Source organism: Amborella trichopoda, chromosome 6 (genome assembly GCF_054954075.1).
Source record: "Amborella trichopoda isolate Santa Cruz 75 chromosome 6, AtrichopodaSantaCruz75HAP2 v2.0, whole genome shotgun sequence".
NCBI classification, from domain to species: domain Eukaryota; kingdom Viridiplantae; phylum Streptophyta; class Magnoliopsida; order Amborellales; family Amborellaceae; genus Amborella; species Amborella trichopoda.
In genome coordinates, this window is record NC_142341.1 from 49,008,557 (window position 1) to 49,034,355 (window position 25,799).

A 25,799-nucleotide genomic window follows, 5' to 3' on the forward strand; every position below is an offset into this window, starting at 1 on the left:
AATCAAAGAATTTTCCAACATTAAAACTACCTTTTTCCAATTGATTTTTGAAGTGCATCCTAGTTCTACATTATAAGGTTGCATCCTTATATAAACTTTTTCTAAGTAAACTAGGAGTAATTTAAAGACCCTAGAATTTGGGGATGCACACTCTCCAACCATAGATTAACTTTAATCCAAATTGCACTCTCCGCACACTTGAAAAAATAATTTGTTAATGTTGATTTCCATGTAGTTTTTAAAACTTCACATGGAAAAAATAAAATAAAAAAATTACCAACTAGGTCATCCGTCCGTAGGAGTAGTTGTATAATAGAAGCTCCTGCGGGAGCATAATGTAGACGCCAGAAAAGCGCATGTCACAGAAATTTGATGCAAAGTCTCCCCTTGCAACTGTTGTATTCTCTCTCTCAAATTGCCGTGTTCTTTCTCTCTCTGCTGTTAATGCCAGTAAAAAAGCAGTATTATCTCTCTCTAAACTGCTGTATTCTTTCTCTCTCTGCTGCTAATGCGAGTAAAAAACCAGCATCTTCGTGCTAATTGATGTTGGGAATTGAGCTAACTACTTCCCATTTCCTAACAATAACATGTTCACAGCTTAGTTCTTCAAGCGTAATTCACCATGGCTTTCATGGCCTTACCCCATTCCTCAGCTCCTACAATTCAACCCCAACGCACCAAGTCCAGGGAAAACCAGGCTCTCTCTCTCCTCAAATCCACAGAGAATCGAACTTTCTCTCTCCTCAGGTCCATAGAAAATCACACTTTCTCTCTCCTCCAATCCTGCACCACCCTCGACCAATTGTACCAGCTCCACGCCCACATCCTCAAAAATGGCATTCACCACTCTAACTTTGTCATAACCAAGTTTCTCTCTCTAAGTTTTGAATTGGGGTGTTCGGAACTCGCACGCCAAGTCTTTGATGACGTGCCGAAATCTAACACTTTCTGCTATAATGCCATGATCAAAGGACTGGTTCAAACCAATTCTCACCACGAAGCCATTTGGGTCTTCATGAAAATGCTCAATAATGGTGTTCCACCCAATAATTATACGTTTCCCTTCATTTTGAAGGCTTGCTTTCATCTCCATGCCATCGAAGAGGGCCGAGCCATTCATTCATTGGTTTTTCGCTCTGGTTTCCCCTCTGATGTGTATGTACAAACTGCTTTAATAGACTTCTATGTTTCCTGTGGGCTTATGGATAATGCATGTCAAGTGTTTGATAATATGTCTCAAAGAGACGTGGTCTCATGGAACATAATGCTATGTGGCCATGTTAAGCATGGTGATATGTTTCATGCTCATAAGATATTTGATGAAATGCCCCAAAGAAGTTTAGCTTCTTGGACCGCTATAATTGGTGGCTATGTCCAAAATGGGAATTCTTTTGAAGCTCTCTCATTGTTTCAATCCATGCAATTGGATGGCATGATACCCGATAACATGATGCTTGTTACCATGTTATCTGCATGTGCATCATTACGATCACTAGAGATGGGCAAGTGGGTCCATGACTACATGGACAAAAATGGTTTTGTGATTGATGTTTTCGCAGGGACTGCACTCATTGACATGTACGCAAAGTGTGGGAGCATCGAGGATGCGAGAACTGTGTTCAACGTCATTCCTGAGAGAAGTGTCTCTTGCTATAATGCAATGATCTCGGGTTTAGCCATACATGGTCTTGGAAATGAGGCCGTTAGAGTCTTTAGTGAGATGGAGAGTAAGGGAATTGAGGTTGATGATATTACCTTAATCGCCATCTTGAGCGCCTGCAGTCATTCAGGAATGGTTGAGGAGGGGTGCCGTCACTTCAATTCAATGAAAGAAGTTCATGGTATTGAACCCAAGATGGAGCACTATGGATGCATGGTTGATCTTTTGGGTCGAGCTGGTCTGTTCAATGAAGCGGTTAAGTTAGTTAAGAGCATGCCATTCAAGGCTGATTCTGTAGTTTTAGGGACTTTGGCATCTGCTTGTCAATTACATGGAAATGTGGAGCTTGGGGAGAACGTGATGATGGAGCTAAGTGACTTGGATCCATTAAATGGTGGGGTTTTCGTATTGAAGTCGAACATATATGCAGCTGGTGGGAGGTGGGAAGAAGCGGCTAGAGTGAGGAAATTGATGAAACAGAGAGGTATTCAGAAGAAGCCAGGGTGTAGTTCAATTGAGGTGAACAATGCGCTTCATGAGTTCACAGCAGGCGATGACTCTCACCCGAGATCAGAAGAGATATATGCTAAGTTGGCTGAATTGTATAAACAGATAAAGTCACTAGAGGAATTGCAACATTTTGCTCTGGATGGTTGCTAGATACTGTTTTTTTCTTTTTTCTTTTTTCTTTCTTTTTGCCCCCTCCCCCTCCCCCTCCCCCGGGGAAGAGTGATGATTAGTAATAGTGTTTGAGAGGAAAATGAAATCTAAATCAGTGCCCAATGTATTCTTCCCTTTGTGGGGGTATGTAAAACCATATATATCCAGGGTGTAAATTCTGGATGATCCTACACACCAGATGTGAAGATGAGAATGTACATTATGCTAGGGAAGGATACACCATGGAAAGGAAAGAAATGCCCTTGCATGTTCTGATACAAATGATTTTTTTTTTCTTTTTCTTCTCTTTTTTTGAAACATTAACATCTATTTCTATTTCCTTGCAAAACTGATGTATCGAGTGTCATCCATAAGAAAATTAGAAAGGGCCAAGTCACATTCAATGAGGCTTTATCGACTCCTTTGGCTAGCAGCTCAGCTTCCAGGTCCGTTGCTCCGCAAATTCAACATGCTACATTGTCTAAAGAACTGATACTGTTTTGGATTTCATCAAAAATCTCTACCACGGGCAATCACCTTTCGTTGCAGGCAGTAAATAGTGTTACTTGAGTCTCCCTCGATTATTTGCCTTCGATGGTTGTCCTGGAGTTGGCCTAATCCCTGGAGCAATAATCTGGTCTTTGCTTCATCTGCGGAGATGGTAGGGAGTGGGCCTAAAAATATCGATATGCATCTATTTGTTGTTGTCCCCAAGGAGACCCCCTTTTCCTGCCAGTCACGGGCAACTTGTTGAATTGCCATCCATTTATTCAGTCTATCTGTTGGGAAAGGCCTGAAGTAGTTATTCACTAAGAAGTGAGATGAAAAATCGGCTGTATCATATCCTCAGAAATCCTCTCCAAACTTCAGCCATGATAGGATATTTGCCTTCACATTGGTCTGAGCATTGAGTGTAAAAAAGCCATGCTCTTCCTCTCCGGCCTAATGCAAATAACATTTATTTTATGCAGGATTTTAGAAGTCGCTGATCTAGATTGGGAATCGCCGATTAAGATTAGATTTAGTGTCTTAGTTGTCTGATTTCCCACCTAAAAATCTACCCTATTCTCTTTAAAACCTATTATTCCTTTTTTTGTTTTTTTAAATTTCAGCTGGATAACTGATTTGGCCAATTTAGATCACGAGATTCAGCCGGTAACAATTAATATTGACCATTGGATTTAAATTGAATGTTTATATTTATTCCATTGACCAAGCTCAATTTTCAAAAGAGCTCTTTTCGAACTTTGTGACACATCCACACTATTAGATTTTACATCGGATGGTTATAAATAATTGTGACCTCTTTGTATCAAAGGTCTTATTATATACAATTTTTATATATAAATACTCAGAAAATCTTGAAAACAAAATACACTGTGAAAAGGTTGTAGACTCAAACTCTTTCCTTGCTGGAGAAAGGAAGCGTACAATATGCTCTTGTGGGAGCACAATATATATACCCATGGCCAGAAAACTTAAATTACACAACGAGCTTTCGGAAAAATATCGACGAGAAAAATATCGACGGAAAAATACGGATTGTTCTTCGGGTTCGGCGATGTATTACGAAATTTCGAGAAGTGGCGGAAACCTTTTAAACTTAGGCCTCAGCCATGAATGAATCTCGAAGGCTTTGACGGTTAGGGTTTGTTAGTGTGTTTTGAATCCCTTTTCACATGTATGAAAAAGAAACCTAGCCATGGAGGTGAAGGAAAGTGATACTCTGGCTATGGTTTCAGAGCTTAATTTGGCGGTGGACCAAGCTGAACATGTCGACCAAGTTATATGCGCTCTTCATTCACTTGCCGTGTTGCTTTTCCATGTCGATTCCTCGTTATTGTCTGGTACAATTCGTTTCTCCTTCTCCATATCCGAGTTGAAGCGTTTTTTTGAATATTTTCTCCATGGATTTTAGGGGTAATTCATTGCAGAAAACAATGAACTTTCGAAATTGTGTGTTATTCTCATTAAACCTAGCAGTAAAAGAGAAAAATCGAAGAGAATGTCACCTGTCAATCAACGATGCCTTACTTTTGCTAGCATATAGTTTTTAATGTTATCGATCAATGGGGAAGTTTGCTTTTATGGTTTCTGGATTGTTATTATTTTTAGTTTCGAGTTTATTCAGTTATTAATTTAGGATTGATGTCTTCTGCTTCTTCTTCTTTTTGGGTAATTATCTTTTGCTTCTTACATTTGAATAAAAAATCGCTTTTCCATAAAATTAGCTTTTTTTATCAAATAAAATTTTGAATAAATGACTTCTTTGGTCTAATTTTATTAGAATCTAATTCTGAATTATGGGTTTATTTTTAGTGATCAGAATGGTCATGATGAGTTTATTTTAACTGGCAGGGAGTCTCGGCGATGCCTGCAAAAAGAAGGTTGGTGGTTTTGCCCTGTTCTTTTTTTCTCTAACTTATAAGTGACAACCACCTCATAAAACAAATTGAAAACATGACGAGAGAATCAGAGAAGCAAAACTTAAGTAGATTTTACCTTTTATAAGTTGGCATATAGTATCTAATCTACAATGGGCTTTTGTTCAGGTCATTGAAACGAGGGTTCCTACAGAAGCTGAAAGAGAAGTGTGGAGGCGAGTTTTCTATCAGGGAGCTGGATTTGCAACGCTCACAAAGATTTTACTATATAGTAAGTTTTCTTGTTTAATGACTAGTTTTACCATATTACTAAGTATGCATGTTTTTGTAATTCTGTTTCCTCTCTACTGGAGATTTCCCCAAAACAAAGTTGAATCACTATCATTGTGAACTGAACTGATGGTGGTATACTAGTATATTTTAGTTCACTGCCACAATAGAGAAGTTAAATTGATAACTATATTAACGTGAATGACATTCGCTCCATGTACATAATAGTAACAAAGAATTTGTTATGTTAATGCATCTCATCTATTGTCCTTTGTGAAGCAAGAATTCTAGAAATGGTTTACATTTTTCAGATTGATCTTTTACGAAAGCTATAAAAGAAAATCTCAAGACGGTCACGGTGGAAAGTTTGAACCAATGTTATTATTATCTTTTTTGTTCTTTTTTATGAAGAATAATATAGAAAAAAATATATAGGGTGCATTAAGTGTTACGTTTATGTGATTAATGCCCATGTTTGAGACTATGACATCTCAAATAGCAGTGAAATTAGGCCTTTTTGTCAGCATCACTTATACAGGAGCAGATCTTGTGTCTATGTAGTTCTACATTTTGGGAATTCCTTGGGTGCTCATTCCTTTTTTCATTATGTATTTGCAGAGGTTGCTTCCAATTGGTTGGCTTGTTTCCCAATATCTGCTCGTGTACAGATATATGACTCTTTCTTTGTTAATGGACCTTCTACTGAAGTTGTTCAGGCCCTAGTGCCTTCTTTAGTGCACAACAGCAAATCATTTGATCATGAAGATGATCTCAATGCTGTATGTGATAATGTAGAGAGGTACGCATTTGATTCAAAATGTCCTGTTGGTTTCCTCTTCTCTTTTTTCTGTAATATTTTTGTTGGTTTTTCTTTTTCCTCTGTCATTGAATGTGCACGGAACGTTATTGCTTTAGCGGATTAAGGTTTTTCGCCAAAACGAGATTTTAATGGTCATTCTTTCATTGATTTGTCTACACTTTATAATAGTCCATGTATAATTATATATTTTATCCATGATAATTCTATGATTTTCTTTTTATGTGATGCAAATTTAATATTTAAGTTTATACAGGGAAAGAGCATCTCAATATATACAAATTGATGAGAAAAATGAAAGTTAATAATGTAGTACCCTCATTTCTTATTGGATTCCTAAAAAACAACATTTATAATGAATTTTAATCATTTTTTCAGATTTTTTTGAAGCTTTAATTTGACCGATTCAGTCGATTCCCTATCCGAATCACCGATTCACCGATCCGGATCGGTTTTTGAGGTGCCCGATTCGGGTCACCGATCCACTTTTTAAACTATTGGTTAGGACATTCATATGTTACAATAGATGTAGACTATATTCAGCTTTTATTATTTTGTATCTGTAAGGGTTATTGTCCGGTTTTTGGAAACCAGATTTGTGGGGGAAGTGGGAGTTATTTGGGGCAGCTTGAAGTTATCAAAACTTAAAATGAAAATTGTCTAAGAAATGTCAAAATCGCAGTGCATGTCATGGTCAGGGCCATCACTTGGAGAGGAATATGTCTTCTAGGTGTTGAGCACATCACATTCGCTGGTTTAGAACCTATAGATTAGAAGTAAGTTTTTTATTTTAACTTTCGGGTCTGATCCTCCAAACCAATGTCGAAGTACTAATGGCTTCTTGTCTCAGCGTCTTGGTCGCATCTTTCATGAAACTCAATCAAGCATTCCTGCATATCTGCAGAATTTCAAATATTGTATAGTTATTAATTTCTAATTTCTGTAGAGTTTAGATCTGTGTGACCTATGTGTTTGTTAATTTTCTATCACACTTTTATTTTTCTTCTTTCTTTAGCGCATACATTCCAGGTAGTGTTAACAGGATCGAACTAGTTACCGAACCAGTGAGGGTTTTCAGGTCTATTCCAACCGGTCCAATTGCCAATCAAATAGGTTGGACAATATTTTGATAATATAAAAAAAAGTATGAATAACGTTTGTACAATTTTGTATCATATTGTTTTTTACTAGTTTCGACCAATCCCGGTTTTTATTTTTGACCAAACTTGCCAGGGCACTGGTTGGACTGGCCGGTTCGGCCCACTGAATTTAATGATAAAAAGTTCTTGTCCACTTCTTATTGGTGGTGATTTGACATAATTTTGCAAAGAGAATGATATAGACTCAGTTCCTGCCACATGCCAGGATCTTGGTACTATGTTTGTTACAAAATCAAGGAGCATGGAGCATTGCTAAAGAATTTTCTAATACTGATGAAGATACCAGTGAATGGATCAAGTCAGATTTTATATCGAGGATGGCACAGCTGATTACTTCAATTCCTGACAAGGCTAGACTGGAAGCCTCGGCGTCACTTTCTGCACAGTATCCTTAAATTCTTGCCCTATATATTTGTAGTTGAATTAGCTCCCTTCTGATGATTAGTACTGAAAGCATTTTTGTGCTGCTCAGTTTCATTCGTCATGAGAGTTCAGTATGTACAAATGTTCTCAAACACTAGGTACTTTAAAACAATCTCTAGGCCTGGCTCCAATCAGAGTTTATCTCACACAGAGGAGGGATGTACACATTTTTTATGACCTAAAAGATGTTTTCTCTTTCAATTACATAGCCATGATGACTGATAAATTCTACCTCTACCCTTTTATCCCTCAATGTTTCGAGATTCCATAGAGTCCAAGACCCTGGATTTGCCTTTAGTTTCAAGAGCCATGAATTCACTATCTTTCCAAATCTACAAATGGTTTCCTTACGCACATCCTCTCTCTTTGACTCTTGGACAAGGATAAATATCCACCAAGAAGGGCCTGATGAGAGCTCTCAAGTGGATTTTTATATTGGAAACTAGAGGTCCTGTGATGTTACACTCTATTTAATTGTTCTTATAGATGCCGGTCCCTGATTTCATTTCTATTGAAGAAATATAGAGTCTCACTCTCCTGACTGGACCTTTTAATCACAAATACTTTCTATTCTCTTTCATTTCTTGTTGGATTTTCACCATGTTAAGCACTGTGAGATGCATTTATCTTGCTCACAATGTTCCCCAAGTGCTTGAGTATCAACTGTTACTCAAACACTCCACCACCTCAACCCTTCTTTTCTGTATCGTCGATAAAAATTTATCCTTGACAATGGATTATCAGTACATTCTTCAAGCAAATTATTATGCAAATTCTTGATGGGGCAGAACAAAGAGAATTTCTATTCCACCATGATATTGATGCTTTAGATACAGAGATGTCAGATGGAACTCTCTTGTTTACTGGTGAAACATTTGCACGCATTTGCAGGCGTGGATTTGCAGGTACGTTTCAAAGTCAGCAGACCTGAAAGTTCTCTGTTAAGAGTGTGGGCTTGTTGTTATACTTTAGCCAACTTTTATCTTTTATGTTGATCTGGCATTAAAAGTTAATACACAGGTAGAAGGGGCTGCATACAAGAAAATGAATTTCAAGATTACTATAAGCTACCGGCATTAATTTTACAATTTTAAATATATCCAGTCCTTAAATTTGTATAAAAAATCTTAAGCATGCATTATTTTGTGGATCTAAGCTTGATGTTCTTACTTCACAGGTATATTGGTGTCAGAAGTGATCCCTCGAATTGTTAAACATGTACGGAGGCTCCTAACATCAACTGTTGATTCGGTTGACCTTTCTGAACTAATTAACTCAAATTCAAAGTTGACATTCTGGCAAAGGATGATTGAAGCCATAAAGGACCCATATGCAGTGGAAAGATTGTCGGAGGACTTATTGCGCCAGCTATCAGCAAAGGATGTGAATGACATTGAAGCTTATTGGACTCTTTGGATATTGTTTTATAGGACATCCAATCGTCGGAACACCACAAGGTAAGCATAACTTGATATGGAGGATTAGATATCTACCATTCTTATTAGGACCATTATAAAGTACTTCGTGTTCTGTTAGAATGATTGGAAGGTTCATGATGTTGTACTCTGATGAATGGAGGAAACAAGCTGTTAATTTTAAAGGATGTACTATAATATTCAACTGTGTTTTATTTAAGTAATAATGTTGACAAATATGTTCAAGTTGTTTTCTAACCAGGCATCACAGCAAAGGGTCTGGATGCGTATTTATTGAATGCACTAAACAAATTGTTCTTCATCTCTATTCTTTCAATTCAATGTCATTTTTAAAGCAATAACAGTTAACAAGCAGGCAGCCATTCTGGTCTATTTAAGAATTTGCAACTTCTTTTATCTCCCAGGTTTATTGATGTGGCACTTTTTCCTTCTGTTTTCTGATTCAGGACTATGCTTGTTGAAAAGTTTTTGCTTTGGAAGGTGTTCCCTATCCGATGCCTGAGATGGATTCTTCGGTTTTCTGTTCTCAAATTTCCACCAAATGGAGCCATGTCCACAGAAGGAAGTGTAACTCAAGGTCGTATTGACGTTGTAAAGCGTCTAGTGGGGGTATGGTCCAAAAGAGAGTTCATTCAATTAGCTTCGATGTCTCAGCAAGCATGTATCCTTTTTATGTCCGGGAAAGTATACCCTAATCCTTTGGTGAGCCATAGTCCATGGGGTCATCACTGTCCAAAGAAATGATCGATGGAGATTGGCACTTGCCAATTGGGTCATTCCCTGTTGTGCTGGGTACCACTTCTCTCCATCACATTCATTATTTTCATTGGAAGGCATTTACCACAATGTGTTCTGGTTTTCCATAGATATTTGGATTATTGGATTACAGTACAGTTTATTATGTCCTTTGCCTTCTCATGCCAACAGCTTCTCAAATGAAATTGCTCCCTACATGCAAATTCAGATATTACTGCAGCTGTAGGCCTCTTGTTGGAGAACATGTCGAAAGAAGAACTTGAAACCGCGGGAGATTTAATGCATTGTCTTCTTCAAGGAGTTAGCTGTTGAGTTCTTTAGGCCTTCACTAAGTGCCATTTCTGCTGTTCAACAGCTGTTGCAGGCTATTATACTTCCATGATTAATGTTCTGTTATTGTTTATCAGGTAGATTGGAGAGCCCTCTCCATCTAGTTCGGAAAATGGCTAGTTCTATTGCTCTCGTTTTCTCCAGAGTAGTTGATCCAAAAAATCCCCTGCTCCTTGATGATGATTGTAGTGAGGTAACTCTTAATTGGGATTTCAGTGAGGGAAAGAAAGAAGTGGTTGCCACCTCTGTCCTATCAGAGAAGAAAATGAAGACTGATGATAGAACATCCATTAATAGTGAAGATGTGAAGGTTAAAAACTCCATTGTGGGGGGAAATGGCAAGTTATTGGTGAACAATTTGGTGGATCCTGATGAAGTTATTGACCCAGCATTTCTAAATGATGAACATGGGTCTGATGACGATGATGATGATAACTCAAGCAACAATTCTGAAGCCTCTAATGATTCGTCTCTGCAGCCTTATGACATGTCAGATGACGATACTGACTTGAAAAAAGGATTCTCTCAGCTTGGTGACCTAGTTACCGCACTACGGAAGTCTGATGACCCTAATGGTGTATGTTATTACTTCCATTTATCATGAAATGAATTTTCATTTTTCATTGTATATTTTAGATGATGACTTTTCTGTTTACTCTCTTTGTGTTGTTAGTCCCTCACTCTTTTTTATAAATGTCTCCTATGCATGAGATTTTTTAACAGGTAGAGAGGGCGCTTAATGTTGCTGAAAATCTTCTAAGGTCAGGCCCAGATGAACTCCAGCATGTTTCAGGGGAACTTGTTAGGGCACTTGTGCAGCTTCGATGTTCTGATGTGACTCTTGAAGGGGAGGAAGAATCTGCCGAAGAAAAGAGGCAAAAAGCACTTGTTGCAATGGTGGTCTCATGTCCATTCAAATCTTTGGATGCCCTATCCAAATTATTATACTCACCTAATGTTGATGTGAGCCAGAGGATCATGATCCTTGATGTCATGGCAGATGCAGCAAATGAACTTTGCAATTCCAGAGATGTAACCAACTTAAAGCATCAGAGAGGGAAGCTTATATCTTCTGTTACATCTGAAGTTCAGCCATGGTATAGGCCTAGTAGTAGAAAAGGGCCTCTTGGAGCGGGTTCTTGGAAGGAGGTCTCAGAGAGAGAATCGGCGTTAAGTTGGTCTCACCGCTATGAAAGAGAGCTTCCTTCTAAAGTTGGGGATATAAATATAGGAAAATCTCGAAGATGGGGTGGCCAGGCTTCAATAAAACAAGAAACCCAAATTGGAATTCCAAAAAATAAATTTCCAATGTACGCAGCTGCTTTCATGCTCCCTGTTATGCAAGGATATGACAAGAAACGACATGGGGTCGACTTGTTGGGTCAGGATTTTGTGGTTCTTGGAAAGCTTATCTATATGCTTGGTGTTTGTATGAGATGCACGGCCATGCATCCTGAAGCTTCTGCATTAGCTCCTGCCCTCCTTGACATGCTCAGTTCCAGGTAAAGTTTGAAGCAGCATGTAGCCATGTAGAAGCGAATGTGCAGTGGGATTTCGATGCTTCCTTTCAATTCACTGCATTAGTGCCTGACACATATCTGATGCTTTAATGCTAAAACATTTTAAGGTTCTTATTGGAAAATAATTTTAGATACCAATAATCTACAGAGGTTTATGTAATTGTATTTGGCCTCTTTTGGATGTGTTAGTAGTCATATCTAAGAAATTGCCTTGCTTACCTTTTTGAACAATCCTGAAAAGTGGTAGTCTTAAGTGGTCAGTCATATAAAGATGTTCATTTTTTATGGAAGAGGAAAACAAGTTTATTTACCAGTGTTAGGCATTTCGGTGGTGTTTTTGGAACAAGCAAGGTTCCAAATTATAGGTGGATGAAAAAATTATACTATAGACAAAATTTGGTGCGTCAAAACAGGGCAGTATTTCCTAACTTTTAGGAAATATGCAATCTCTTGAGTGAACACTATCAAGAAGGAGAAAAAGGAAATGGATTTCATTAGGAGAGACTTCAATAAATGTCAGCCATCCATTTTGAATCTAGGTCTTTTGTTAGACCATTCACCTGGTGATGATGAGACACATACAAAATTTGGGGTTGAACAAACCACCCTATTGCCTTTGTTCTAACACCATTTTCTCTTTCTGGCAGTGTACCATTTTCTCTTTTTGGCAGTGTACGACTTACATTTACTGCATTTTCTCCATCCCTTAGAAAAAGCATTTTTTGGGAGCTTTTTCTCGATCTTTTGCATGAGAGCTTGTCCACCGGGATGAATATGGGTCATTGATAGAATTTGGGATCAAACAAACCACCTTACATTTTGTTTTTTTGTTTTTTTGACTTATGGATCATCTCCATCATCCACGGTACGTCACCAACGGTGGAGATTGTGGTCCGCATTTCTTGGGGGGTTCGATCTCATAAGATCATTATGAATATGTAGTGCATGATAAAGCTATTTAGTGATCTATTATCTGGTAGACAGAAATTTTATGATTACTTATTGGCTATGGTATGCATTCAGGGAAGTTTCAAGACATGCGGAAGCATATGTCAGAAGATCTGCTCTTTTTGCTGCTTCGTGCATACTGGTTACCCTTCACCCCTCATATGTTGCATCTGCTTTAGCTGAAGGGAATCCTGATGTATCTAAAGGGCTTGATTGGATACGCACATGGGCTCTTCATATAGCCGAAACTGACCCAGATACCGAGTGTGCATCTGTAAGAATCTTTATATGTAACCTGCAAAGATATTCTTTGTTTGATTTAGCATTGTTATTTTACAAATTACACATTATCATGGAAAGTATTTACACCTTGTTTCAAGGCACATCTTATTTCAGTCTCCACACTATATAGGGATGTTCAGGATGAATATGCACATCAACCATGGTGCTATAGATCATATAATTATGGAGCTATTAGACTTGAGATCATCAAATCAGAATGTTAGGAATAACTGACTTTTTTGTTTTGGGAGAAAAAAATTGAATATGCTATGTCAATTTTATCTGATTTCATTTCTTTGGCTTGGGGGACAGGTTCCTGTCGACAAGAGGAAGAAAGGCTTTAAATAGTAAAATCTGAATAGTAATCAGTCATGGAAGAAATCCATTTAGTGAACGTTAAAAGAAGTATAGAACCATCTTGGATGAGTGGTTCAGAATGAGAAATTCCTACTTATGGTGGGTGTGATTATCTAACCATCGCTTTTTGAGGAAGGAATGAGAGATTCATTGGCATTTGCCATGATTGACACCGAGAAGTTTATTTCAAGTCAGATTCATTACAAGTTAGATTCATGGCTAGGCTAGTTCTCCAGGAATAACTTTGGCATTCAGAAGCCCAAATGTCTGCGACCGTTCAAGCAGTTGTTATTGACCATTTATCCTACTTTCATAAGGGGGGGGCACACAATCAAGTGTCTTCCATGATCTTTACAGCCTGATCTCAGGAAATTTACAACAGTGGGCTGCACCTGCACCTTTAATTGGATTTTGTTTTTTACTCATTTAGCATGGCATAGATGGAGTTTAAGTTCTCTTTTTTATATAAAAGCTTTGAATCTTGTCCTGAATAACCTTTCGGGTTTTTCATCCAGGGAATCAAAACCTGGATAGAGTTAATACCCTGAATCTAGAGTTAATTCTGGGGACGGGGCTGTATAAACTTCATGCATGTTTTCTTCTTCTAAGTTCCGATAATCTCTCTCTCTCTCTCTCTCTCTCTCTCTCTCATATGCAGTTTGTTCTCTCTCTGTCATCTTCGTATGTCGTTTTGCTGATAATATGATAGGGTTGGTTTGCAGTTGGCCATGACTTGCCTTCAACTTCACTCTGAAATGGCTCTTCAAACATTTAGATCAATGGAAATCAAGGGCAAAGGTGATGACTGCATAGGTACCAGTTCATTGAAGAAGGCAACCATTATTGTGCCTCGCTCCAATACTCGGGCATTTCCCTAGCAAAAATATAGTATAATGTGATGCAGACCAAGGAGTGTAACATGCGTGTGAGTCAGTGGGTATCAAAAACTTGAAAGGCGCAAGGAAATCGAGTGGCAGGATCCAAAACCTGAAAGGCACATGGAAACCAAGTGGCGGAATCATTTCCCTCGCAGTGTCGTGCATTACCGACTGACCTTGATCTTCTAATAAGGGTTCGAATGGGAGCATGCCTTTTGGTATTAGTAGACTTGGGGCCGATTTATAAGAAATGTCATACTATATGTCATAATTTATCATATGTTCATAGTTTTGTTTTGGAAATTTTTTTCTGATTCAAAATTTTGGTCGGTAGAGGTATACGGATTCTCTTGACCACAAGTGTGCATATATAAGGATCTAGATTCAAGTTCTCAATCTCAATCTATATATATATATATATATATGGTTATGTTAGGACCCTTATTAGAGTGATGACACTATAAGACCCTTCTACACCCATGTGAGTAGGACTTTAAAGGATCACAATTAAATTTAGACACAAATCTCTAGAAAAGTTATCACATGTAGGACTTAGGTGAATGGGTTTATTGATAATTTTTTTAGACATCTGTGTCAAAATTTAATGGTGATCCTTTGGGGTCCAATTCACATGAGTGTGGAAGGGTCTCATAGTATCATAACTCATATATATTATATGTATGTATATGATAAGGTGCTCATGCTATAAAGCAATGGTTTAAAAAACGGATCGGTGACTCGGATCGGGCTTCCAAAAAATCGATCCGGATCGGTGAATCGGCGATCCGGATCGGGAATCGGGTGAATCGGTTAGAATAAAGCTTAAAAAAAATCTGAAAAAATTATTAAAATTCATTATAAATATTGTTTTTTAGGAATTCAATAAGAAATGAAGGTACTCCATTAAGAATTTTCATGTTTTTGAATGAATATGCGAATATTGATATGTTCTTTCCCTGCATGAACCGCCATTCAGCATTTAATTTACATCACACAAAAGGATAAACATATAATTATCATGGAATAAGTATATCAACATACATAGACTACAATAAAGCATAAAATTAGTAACATATGATCTAAAAATAAAATGATAGACGACGTTATTGTTTTTCTTGGTCACGCTGGTGCCATTGATTGAATTCGTTTAACAATTCATTGATTCGATCTAAAAACGAATCATCGATATTAGCAGGCGTCTGACTATTCTCAAATCCCTGAGTGTTAGTGTTTTGTTGTGTTTCCAATCTAAAATCCCCGAAGATTGTCCATCCTTTATGCTCACCTGCATTGTCGTGCTCATCCCTACACTGTTGCTGTTGGGACTCGACATGTGAATAATATGGCTGGGATAGGGTGGCTTCAGAATCATCATCTCTCTCATTTTCCCTTTAAATAATATGGATTAAAAAAAAAAATAGCAAATTTTCAAAAAAATCGATCATGGATTTAAAAAAAAATCACAAATTTTCAAAAAATTCTATCATGGATTACAAAAACAAATTCGATCATGGATTAAAAAAAAAAAATCACAAATTTTCAAAAAATTCAATCATGGATTACAAAAAATTCGATCATGGATTACATAAAATTCGATCATGGATTACATAAAATTCGATCATGGATTACAAAAAAAAACAAACATAAAAAAACAAAAAATTTAATTGTGGATTACAAAAAAAGAAAAAAACAATTCGATCATGGATTACAAAAAATTCAATCATGGATTACAAAAAACTCTATCATGGGTTACAAAAAAAGCAAAAAACAAAAAATTCAATCATGGATTACAAAAAAAAAAACAAACATTTCGATCATGGATTACAAAAAAAAAACAAACATTTCGATCATGATTACAAAAAATTCTATCATGGGTTACAAAAACAAAAAAAAAACAAAAAATTCTATCATGGATTACAAGAAAAAAAAACAAACATTTCGATCATGGATTACAAAAAATTCGATCATGGATTACAAAAAATTCTATCATGGGTTACAAAAAAACAAAAAATTCGATCATGGATTACAAAAAAACAAAAACAATTCGATCATGGATTACAAAAAAATCGATCAAGTATTACAAAAAAATCTATCATGGATTAAAAACAAAAAATCACAAATTTTCAAAAAATTCAATCATGGATTACAAAAAATTCGATCATGGATTACATAAAATTCGATCATGGATTACAAAAAAAAACAAACATAAAAAAACAAAAAATTTAATTGTGGATTACAAAAAAAGAAAAAAACAATTCAATCATGGATTACAAAAAATTCAATCATGGATTACAAAAAACTCTATCATGGGTTACAAAAAAAGCAAAAAACAAAAAATTCAATCATGGATTACAAAAAAAAAAACAAACATTTCGATCATGGATTACAAAAAAAAAACAAACATTTCGATCATGATTACAAAAAATTCTATCATGGGTTACAAAAAAAAAAAAAAAACAAAAAATTCTATCATGGATTACAAGAAAAAAAAACAAACATTTCGATCATGGATTACAAAAAATTCGATCATGGATTACAAAAAATTCTATCATGGGTTACAAAAAAACAAAAAATTCGATCATGGATTACAAAAAAACAAAAACAATTCGATCATGGATTACAAAAAAATCGATCAAGTATTACAAAAAAATCTATCATGGATTACAAAAAAAAAAAAAAAAAAACCATACGGACTCGCCAATTCACTGTTCCGACTCGCCGATTCCGTACAGTGAATCGGCGAGTCACTGTACAGAATCGTCCGGTTCTCTCTAGAACCGGACGATTTCTGATTTTTCAGCCGTTTCGATCCACTTTTACGATTTTCGAGTCGAACAGGGCGAGTCCGGTTCGACTCGGCTTTTTTTAAAACGCTGCTATAAAGTAATTTATTATTATACTCAACAAATTTGCATACTTATATACCCTTATTTTGTAAATAGTTTTATTTAGTAAGAGTATTACTTGTCATTAGGAGGGGTATGACTTCATCTACATGAGGTATGACATTACCCATATGAAACATTAAATAGCATTAGTGTACTCCATGTGGATGATGTCATGCCCTCCTTTTATATATATATATATATATATATATATATATATATATATATATATATATATATATATATATATATTGTGTGTGTGTGTGTGTGGAATATACTACAAAACACCTTCAGGGAAAATGAACAGTGATTTCTTTTACTCACATCACCGTCCAAAGTTCATCACATGGTCACGATTGTCTAGTTGTATTTCATTTTTCATTTTGTTTTTACAAATCGGAATAACTTAAAATTTAGAGCGTGTGTTCATTAAAAATAGGTGAATCTATAAAAAATATCAAAAAAATATTTTACATGAAAAATATTGATCAAAATACCCCCGAAAAGTTTTGGGGGTATTTTAGTCCTTTTTTTTTGTGAATTATTATTTTTATGTCAGGTGCGTCTCACTAAGATGTACGCACGTTTCAAATTTCAGATTATTTTGATTTGTAGAAAAAAAAAAATTAAACACTACCGAATAATCGTGACTATGCGATAAAATTTAGACACTGATGAAGATAAGCGAAATTACTATTCATTTTTGTCTATAGGCATTGGGAAGATTTTTTCTATATATATATATATAGAAAAGTGTTACCGTTAGATCGATCCAAATTTAATCTGGACCATTGGATTTATATGAACACATATGTTCATGTGAGCTAATAGGCTGATACCAACATTTTCCTATATATATATATATATATGTATATATATTGCACTACGCATATACACTACACTCCTACACGGGAATGATGGGAAAAACAGTTTCTTTTCTTATTCAATGCATCTCTTTCACTTAACCCCCAAGAGGTTTTACACGATCAAAGCCACAATACTGAATTCATTAATAGAGGGTCTAAAATTCATATTGAGGTTGGTTAGCATCATAATGATCAACCCAATGGGCCTAAAGAACGGGCTCAAATCTAAGTGGTCAGAATGGTGAGCCACCACAACATCAATATACTCGTGTACCAACTCACTTGAAATGTGGGACAAAAACAAACTGGGGTCGTGGCCCTTTATCTTAGTCGTATAGCCAACTCGTCGTACTCTCCAATCTCACTGACAACTTGAAAAACCTAAACATCTAAAAAGGCTCACATTCCCCACAAAAACCACCCATAACTTAAAAAAATCAAACCATTTAAAGAAGCCTACATTCCCCACAAAATTACCTAAAAACCAAAATGCAAGAAAACTCTCTTTAACTATACCCATTATCACAAATAGTGTTAGAAAAACCTGGCGGTCAAAATTAGAATCCGCCGATTAGATCGAAATCGAAAAGGTTTCTAGTCCGGTTAGGGCCGGTTTTAGGTCTCTAGTACCTTAGGGTACGCCCTCACAAATTTTTCGGCCCAAAACTAGGCGATTAGAGGTCGAACCGGCAATTTTTTAGTCAAATCAATCGGTTTTATGCGAACCGAATCGATTAGACAACATAACGGATGTTTTTACAAAATAACGTTAATGTACCTGTTACGGCCGTTATTTTAAAATCAGAACCGTTATTTGTAGCCGGCATTCTTGAATCCAAATTTTCACTTTTTTTTATTCGTTTTCATGCCCTTTTTTTTGTGTCTTTTTTTGTGATATATTGCCGTAAAAACTATCTAGAATCTATAAAACAAGAAATTTGGATTGAAACATCAAAAAAAAAAAGAATTTCTTGGATTGAAATGATGGATTTTTTAAGTTTTTGAAATTTCCGTCATTCTTTCAATAATTTTTTCAATACCTGATGGTTCTTGACGGGTTCAATAGATAATCGAATTATTTATCAGATTTATGTTTCAATTTGTTTAAAAACTCAAAAATTTTGGGTTGATTTTGACCCAAAAAACTGCTGCTCAAAGAACCTGTGTTCGATCCAAAAACACAAATTTTTGATCAATCTATTGAACGTTTTTTATCAAATTGAGTTGTGAATTTTGATCATCAAGGTTTAATCTCTCAAATAAAATAGGTATGTCTATTTACGATTGATTAAATGTTTTTATATGAAATTTTTTGTTGCACCATATTATGAAAATTTCATATCTGAAATTTCTACCATTTTTTCAATTAAATTAAAAATACCAAATATTTTTTTAGGAGATTTGGTGTGTTTAAAAGATGATCGAAGCCTATACACTGCATTTATATTGATTTGTTCGTTATCCAAACATTGGAAGTTTTTTGTTTGTTCGAAATATTGCTCAATTTAAAGGGTCCTTGAAAAATCGATTTTTTTAAAAAATATATTTTATTTATTAAAATTATGTTTTTTTTTATGAATATAGAAAATGTTTTTCTATTTTACTTAATAAAATTATGATTTTTTAATAAAATTATGTGTTTTGAACTTTTGATTAATATGAGAAGTGTTTCTCTATTTTGCTGGATAAAATTATTTTTTTGATAAAATTGATTCTTCTTTTTGATAAATACATGATAATGTTGTTCGATCTTTTCCTCGATTTTTTTTAATTATATTTTTTTAAGTGCATAATATAATCATATTTATAATAATAAAAATAAAACATTTTATTTTTCTAAGTGCATGTAAAAATTTTGACTACATCATCGTCACTACATCATCGTCTTGTATGGGTTGGGTTCTTCTCTTTTTTTTCCTTTTTTCTTTTTCAATTTCTATCCAGGTTTTTGAATCGGGGAAAGAGTCCTTAAAAGATAAGCCGATTTTAAAAAAATCTACCGACTGAGTCAGAATATATTTTAATCCTAATTATTAAAAAATATATAATCTTAACGTGGAGATCATCGATATGAACAAAAAAAAGTAATTAATTAATTAATCAATTAATTTAAGAAAACATTTGAACCCTTGATTACAATTATGTTTTAATGGACCACCTATTTGCATCCATGTTCAAGATGGATGCTTTATACCTCTGGAGCGCATGAACCAATTGCTCTTTGCTGATTAACAAAGTTAGAACTACACTTTCACTCCAAAATTATTTAACATTTCATATGAGAGAGAGAACAAAGAAAGAGAACCAACAAAACAGAGGAATTCTCCACAAGAAGTATGATATCTGAGCCTCAAATTCCCTTCTCATTATGCCCCCAAGAAGCTCAAAACCTCCAAAACCCACCTTTCATGGCTGCCAAAAAACCCCAAAAACCAAAACCCTAAAACCTCACTGAACATCAACATCCAGCACCTTGGACTGAACCTTAGCCTTAGGAATGCTTATATACAAAACCCCATCTCTTACCTCTGCCTTGATCTTCTCTATCTCTACATTTTCAGGCAAAGCAATCCTGCTGCTGTAGCGCCCATAGCTCTTAGCAGACCACCACTCTCCTCCTTTGCCATTGTCGCCCCCAGTGTTATCTTCTCTCTCTTCGAGCTTCTCGGCCTTGACAACAAGCATTCCTTCTTCGACGCAGACCTTGACATCTCTCTTGGTCATACCAGGCATGTCGAATCTCATCCTGAATTCTTCATCAGTTTCTTGGATGTCCCATGGTGTTCTTCCTCCCCTGTATCGAGGTTGTTCGAGAGATGGCCGAGAGATGGGAGAGTAGGCGAATGGTTCCTCCATTAATTGGTCCATGGTGTCCATCATCTGGCGCACGGTCCGAGCAGAAGGGAAGGTGTCCCATATACCTGTGGAAGGAAAAGAGATAAAATCTGGGGGTTCTTAGTTGCAGTTGGGGGAAGAGAGAAACAGTAGAATGCTAGAAGTGAATTGGATTGATGGTTATTGCCTTATTGGAATGAAATAATGGGGAAGCTCCCTCCCTCCCTCCCTCCCTCTACACTGTTAGGGGTTTTGGTTCTAACGGGGTCTGCCCTATGGTGTGAGCTGAGAGCATCTGTTCTGTCAATTGGGGTTTCCTGAGACTATCCATTTCTCTCTCTATTTGAGCAACCTGAGATAGTTTCTTTCTCTCTCTTGGGCAACCTGAAACTGTTTCTCTATGGGACTGTTTCTCTCTCTATTGGGGCAACCTGAGGCTGTTTTTCTTCCTCGTTTCTCTCTCTACTGGGGCAAGCTGAAACTCTTTCCCTATCTATAGTGGGTAAATCTCTCACACGCAATCTCTCTCTATTGGGCAGTTGCCTTACCTATGTTGGGGTTGGGTTGAGACAGTGTCCTCTTCTTAGGATGAGGGCTCTGAACCTTAGGAGGAGCCTTCTGCAAATGGTCCAAGCTATCCCTACCATCCGCCATTGCAGCAGGGATAAAGCTGCATCTCTTTGAGCTCCACTTGCTTCCTCCTCCATTGTTATCAGGAGTAGAGAGAGAAAATGGGCTTCTACCTGTGGACATAGGAAACCACAAACTTGATGCCATCCTTTCTACTCCTTCACAAGAATTCTAGAGAGAGAAAGAGGCGTGATTGTAATAAGGAATGGAGTGGGAGGTGGGAGTGGGGGTTAGAGAGAGAAAACTCAGTCGTGAATTCAAATGCAGTATACACAGGAAGAGAGAGAGAGAGAGAGAAGAGGACTGATCTACGGAGGTTAGAGAGAGAGAGCGTGCATAAATAAGTGGGTGGGAAGAATTTCGGGAAGGTGCTAGGAGGCGAGCGGGAGCTTCCAGAGACAGGATTCTAGACTCTTCGGTCACAGTATACACCCTCTATGCACAAGATATTCTCGGGCCTAGGCCTGGCCTGTCACAGTATACACCCTCTATGCACAGGAGATTCTGGAACGTTGTTGACCAACGGGTCGAGGCGGACCACAATCACACCTGAAAATAAACTCTGAGACCCAGATCCGACCGGGTTCAAGCCAAACCCAAACCTAGACCCGATTTGGACTTAACTTGGAAATCAATTTTTATATGTAATTTCAAAAATTAAAGGCAGGTACTACTTAGACTTGGGCCTAGACCCGTACCTGGACCAACCCCCGCATTCAACCGATCGGGCCAACCCGTAGACCTATACTCGGACCATGGTTTGGGTCTACTTGTCGGGTCTCAGTACACGGGTACCAATTGACAACACTACTTGCAAATGTAGTCCAGGGTCTTGCCACCACAGCCTGAGGGGAGGGCTGGGCTGGGCTGGGCTGGGCTTAGGTGAGGTCCGTAACAAACCCTTCTTATTATTATTCTTTTATTGACTTTTATTGTATCGCGGGTTCACGCCCAGGGCTCGCCTGACCCAGCCGATTGCCCCACTACTGGAGCCCACTTCTCTCTCCTCTCTAAAAATGATCCTGACTACCACTGTTTTGTTTATTGTGAAAAGATTTCAGCCTCGGTGAGAGCATATTATTTCTAAAATATAATTAGGTGAAAAAATGTGAAATGATGAGCGTATTGTGCATTTATGTTTAAGAAATTCACGAAAACACCAACCTAATTTCTGTTACTTGGAAAAGGATGTGGATTGTATAAGGTGGCAACCTTACTCATCAGTTATTATTGTTATTTTTTACATTGTCCAAATAAAATAGACAACTTTATATAAATTATACCCCTTGCAAAAAAAAAAAAAAAAAGCCATTCCAAATTCATGCTCACATTTTATTATTATTATTATTATTCAAATTATTTTTACTGTAGATATTAAAGTTCTGAATTTTTTATTTTTTTATTTTGCTTGTAAATTACTTCAGATTTGAAGGTCCAAAGTATTTCCAAAAATCAACTCTGAACTTTCAAAGTCCGAAGTTAGTTTTGTTTTATATAAATCTCTCTCAATTCAAACTTTTTCTATAGATATTTTTAGCCACTAAAATATCTCTCAATTCAAACTTTTTCTGTGTGAGTTTTTCTAGATATTTTGGCCGCTAAATGCTAAAGGATGGAGCAATGATATTGTATCAAGGGAGAAATTAATTTCTTTAAGTTCTTAGAATCAACTTCAGATAAAAAAACCAACTTACTATCTTCAAGGTCCGAAGTTGATCTTTGAAAATAACTTTTAAACTTCAAGACCTAAAATAAGTTTATGAGCACAAAAAATTTCTAATCATAAAATTTATGTGCTTGAAAAAAATTTAACGTCACAGGATTGAACAATGAGCGTCCAATTTTTTGAGGGCAAGATCTAGATGTTGAACTCAAAATTCATTTATTTTGCTTGAAAAATAATTAGATTTGTACAATTTGAAGTTTAGAGAACTTCGGATTTTCAAATCTGAAGTTCTCACTGGAAGCTCTCTCTCTAACAAGCCACACACTTTGCTGGATGCATAGAGAACTGCGGATTTTACAATCCAAAGTCCATAGAACTTTTTCAAAACCCAAATTCCTCTCCGGAAGTTCTCTCTAACATACAAAGAGAACTTCGGATTTGAACTTTCGATGCAAAGTATTTTAAGCAGCATCAAAATAGCCCCTTCTAGCAAATTTTTGAGGTACATCTTAATTTGATTGTTTAGGGCCTCACCCTTATATAAACAAACTATTGCCCTTAAAAGATTGTAATCACGCTGCTTCATGGCACGCGTGAGCTATATTCAGTCTATTGCTATGAATATAGTTATAAAAAGGTTTAAGTTTTATTATTTAAAGGGTGTAGTTCATATAGAGCTGAGCCTCTAAACAATCAAAGTAGAGTATACCTTCAAATAGTATCGAAAAATATGGTTGTAATTCTGGAAATTTTTGTGATAGCGTTAAAATATATTTTTATCTTTAATTATGGAATTTAAAGCTTAAAAAGTAGTGTAGATAGAATAAATTTATGAAATCTTAAAAATTGGCGGTCCAAAAATGTATTACAAGATGTAAATTTTAAAATCCATTTTTTTCTCATGTCCATGCATCTTGATGTCGAGATGATCAACTTGAAGATATTAGGGCATCTTGATATGGGTCTTCTTCCTAACACCAAGGTCTTCTTCCTAACACCAAGTCAGCAACTCGGGCAATTGGATATCATCAAGTATGCAACTTTCTTCTATTAGCTAATACTTTTTTCTTTGTTTTTTTTGTTTTGGTTAGGGGGGGTGTCGGGTCAGTGAATTATCATCTGTGGAGCTGCTAAAAGTTATATCAATCAATAAGATGTCGACTATACCTATTTACTATTTGGCTAATTTCGTATCTCTTTTAAACATGCTCTAATTTGATTGTTTAGAGCCTCGGTTGCATATAAACTTTTTCCATAACTCCTCGTATAAAAGCCGATGTGACACTAAGGCCGTGCAATATTACACTTTTAGCGAGGGATGTAGTTTGAACTCATATGTACACATGCGGCCCTTTAAAATTCACGTTAAAGATGGACTTTTTATCCAAATTTTAGGGATTCGTCAAAACGTAAAAGTCCTTTTGTCATTTAATAAAAAACAATACTCTTCCATCGCGTTAAAACTTGCAGTGTCCTTGTAAAAGGCCGTGCAATATTACACTTTTAACGAGGGACGTAGTTTCTACGAGTGAGCCAACTCAATATACACATGCGGCCCCCTTTAAAATTGACCTTAAACTTGGATTTTTATCCAAATTTTAGGGATTCGTGATAAAGATGATCATCAATTTAAAAAAAATAAAATTTAAAAAATGTTTTTTAGAGTCTTTTTTACATCATCCATATTTGTTTTAGTCAGGTGGACTTCATACAACGTCCCCTGATTTATATTACACTCTTCTTGTAATGAGGGTTATTAGGATTGGATTTGCATTGATTTCAATCAAAACTAGCTGTACTGTGTCTAAACCATCTAAATAAAGCACACCTTCAACTAGTGTTGAGAAAAGTGGTTTCAATACTAAAAATCATTGTGAAAGTCTTAAATTTTATTTTCATTTTTAATTAAAAATTTTAAAATTTTAAAAAATAGTGTAGGTCGAACAAATCTATAAAAAATTAAAAATCTTGAAAATTGACGTTAAAAAACAATGTATTACAAGATATACTATTTTCAAAATTTGAAATCCATTTTTTTTTCAGGTCCATACATCTTGACGTCGAGATGATCAATTTGAGAATATTTGAGCATCAAAACAACATTTTATAGTGGAAATTTTAACGTGCACCCTAATTTGATGATTTAGTGCCTCACACTTATATAAGTTTATTCTTATAATAAATAAGGATAAAGTTTATATAGAGCCGAGATTCCAAACAATCAAATTAGAGCCCACCTCAAAACTTTTACTATAAGAGGTTGTTTTAATGCCCAAATATCCTCAAATTGATCATCTCGACATCAAGATGTATGTACATAAGAAAAAAAATGGATTTCACGTTTTTGGAAATAATGCATCTTGTAACGCATTTTTTGACCGTCAATTTTCAAGATTTTCAACTTTATATGATCTGCTCGATCTACACTATTTTTAGAACTTTAAATTTTATAATTAAAGATGAAAATATATTTTAAGACTATCACAAAGATTTTCAGTATTGAAACCACATATTTGAAAGTGCACTTTACTTTTATTGTTTAGAGCCTCGGCTTATGCAAATCCCAACCAATAAATAATAGTTTAAGACCATGTAACATTTTATAAATTTGGGTGCAGTTGGCATGCGGATGCATTCGTAGCTGTAGAGGTAAAGTGCACCCTCAAATTTTGTCGTGGTATATAATTTTGATGTAAAATGTTCTTAAGATTATCTCACAATCTATTTTTATATCTAATTATAAAATTATAAAATTAAAAAATAGTTAAAATCAAGTAGATCTATAAACATATGAAAAATATTGAAAATGGACGGTGTAGATAATATGTTGCAAAATGTACTATTTTTGTGACTTAAAATCTTTTTATTTTTCATGGTCATATATCTCGATGTCGAGATGATCAATCAAAAGGTTTTTCAAAGTTAAAACTACCTTTTTCTAATGGATTTTTGAGGTGCATCCGTAGTTATATATTATAAGGTTGCATCCTTATATGAACTTTTTCCTATAACTTTTTGCCCATTTATATATTAAAA

The 25,799-nt window shown here is 35.8% G+C and overlaps 2 protein-coding genes and 1 pseudogene across 4 annotated transcripts; 2 read left to right on the forward strand and 1 right to left on the reverse strand.

Moving 5' to 3' along the window:
- The first annotated feature begins 152 nt into the window (after positions 1 to 152).
- Positions 153 to 2,602, forward strand: LOC105421249 (pentatricopeptide repeat-containing protein At5g66520 pseudogene; annotated as a pseudogene). Its single transcript, XR_016057065.1, has one exon. The product of XR_016057065.1 is annotated as a pentatricopeptide repeat-containing protein At5g66520 pseudogene (transcript).
- Positions 2,603 to 3,807: 1,205 nt separating this feature from the next.
- On the forward strand, positions 3,808 to 14,277 carry EMB2423 (telomere length regulation TEL2 family protein). 2 transcript variants are annotated; one of them, XM_006852103.4, is made up of 13 exons: positions 3,808 to 4,167; positions 4,679 to 4,707; positions 4,873 to 4,975; positions 5,593 to 5,773; positions 7,157 to 7,336; positions 8,119 to 8,279; positions 8,552 to 8,831; positions 9,257 to 9,471; positions 9,775 to 9,873; positions 9,974 to 10,473; positions 10,620 to 11,398; positions 12,440 to 12,638; positions 13,726 to 14,277. In XM_006852103.4, exons 1-13 carry the CDS (start codon positions 4,023 to 4,025, stop codon positions 13,879 to 13,881), a joined length of 3,027 nt encoding a protein of 1,008 aa, XP_006852165.2. In that variant the 5' UTR covers positions 3,808 to 4,022; the 3' UTR covers positions 13,882 to 14,277. The 2 variants fall into 2 exon arrangements, with proteins under 2 accessions (XP_006852165.2, XP_088725097.1); XM_088868971.1 differs by lacking the exons at positions 7,157 to 7,336; positions 8,119 to 8,279.
- A 5,604-nt stretch (positions 14,278 to 19,881) lies between these two features.
- On the reverse strand, positions 19,882 to 22,398 carry LOC18441877 (small heat shock protein, chloroplastic). The gene is made up of 2 exons (XM_006852102.4): positions 21,016 to 22,398; positions 19,882 to 20,553 (listed from the first exon to the last, which is right to left on the reverse strand). Exons 1-2 carry the CDS (start codon positions 21,242 to 21,244, stop codon positions 20,081 to 20,083), a joined length of 702 nt encoding a protein of 233 aa, XP_006852164.1. The 5' UTR covers positions 21,245 to 22,398; the 3' UTR covers positions 19,882 to 20,080.
- Positions 22,399 to 25,799: the final 3,401 nt, after the last annotated feature.

Bases quoted from the DNA above. Each gene is read 5' to 3' on its own strand.
- EMB2423 (XM_006852103.4), top strand. From the start codon at position 4,023: ATGGAGGTGAAGGAAAGTGATACTCTGGCTATGGTTTCAGAGCTTAAT. The intron at 8,280-8,551 runs GTACGTTTCAAA...CTTACTTCACAG, and splicing joins TTGCAGGCGTGGATTTGCAG to GTATATTGGTGTCAGAAGTG. The intron at 9,874-9,973 runs GTTGAGTTCTTT...ATTGTTTATCAG, and splicing joins TCTTCTTCAAGGAGTTAGCT to GTAGATTGGAGAGCCCTCTC.
- LOC18441877 (XM_006852102.4), bottom strand. From the start codon at position 21,244: ATGGCATCAAGTTTGTGGTTTCCTATGTCCACAGGTAGAAGCCCATTT. The intron at 20,554-21,015 runs GTAAGGCAACTG...TTCCTTCCACAG, and splicing joins TCAACCCAACCCCAACATAG to GTATATGGGACACCTTCCCT.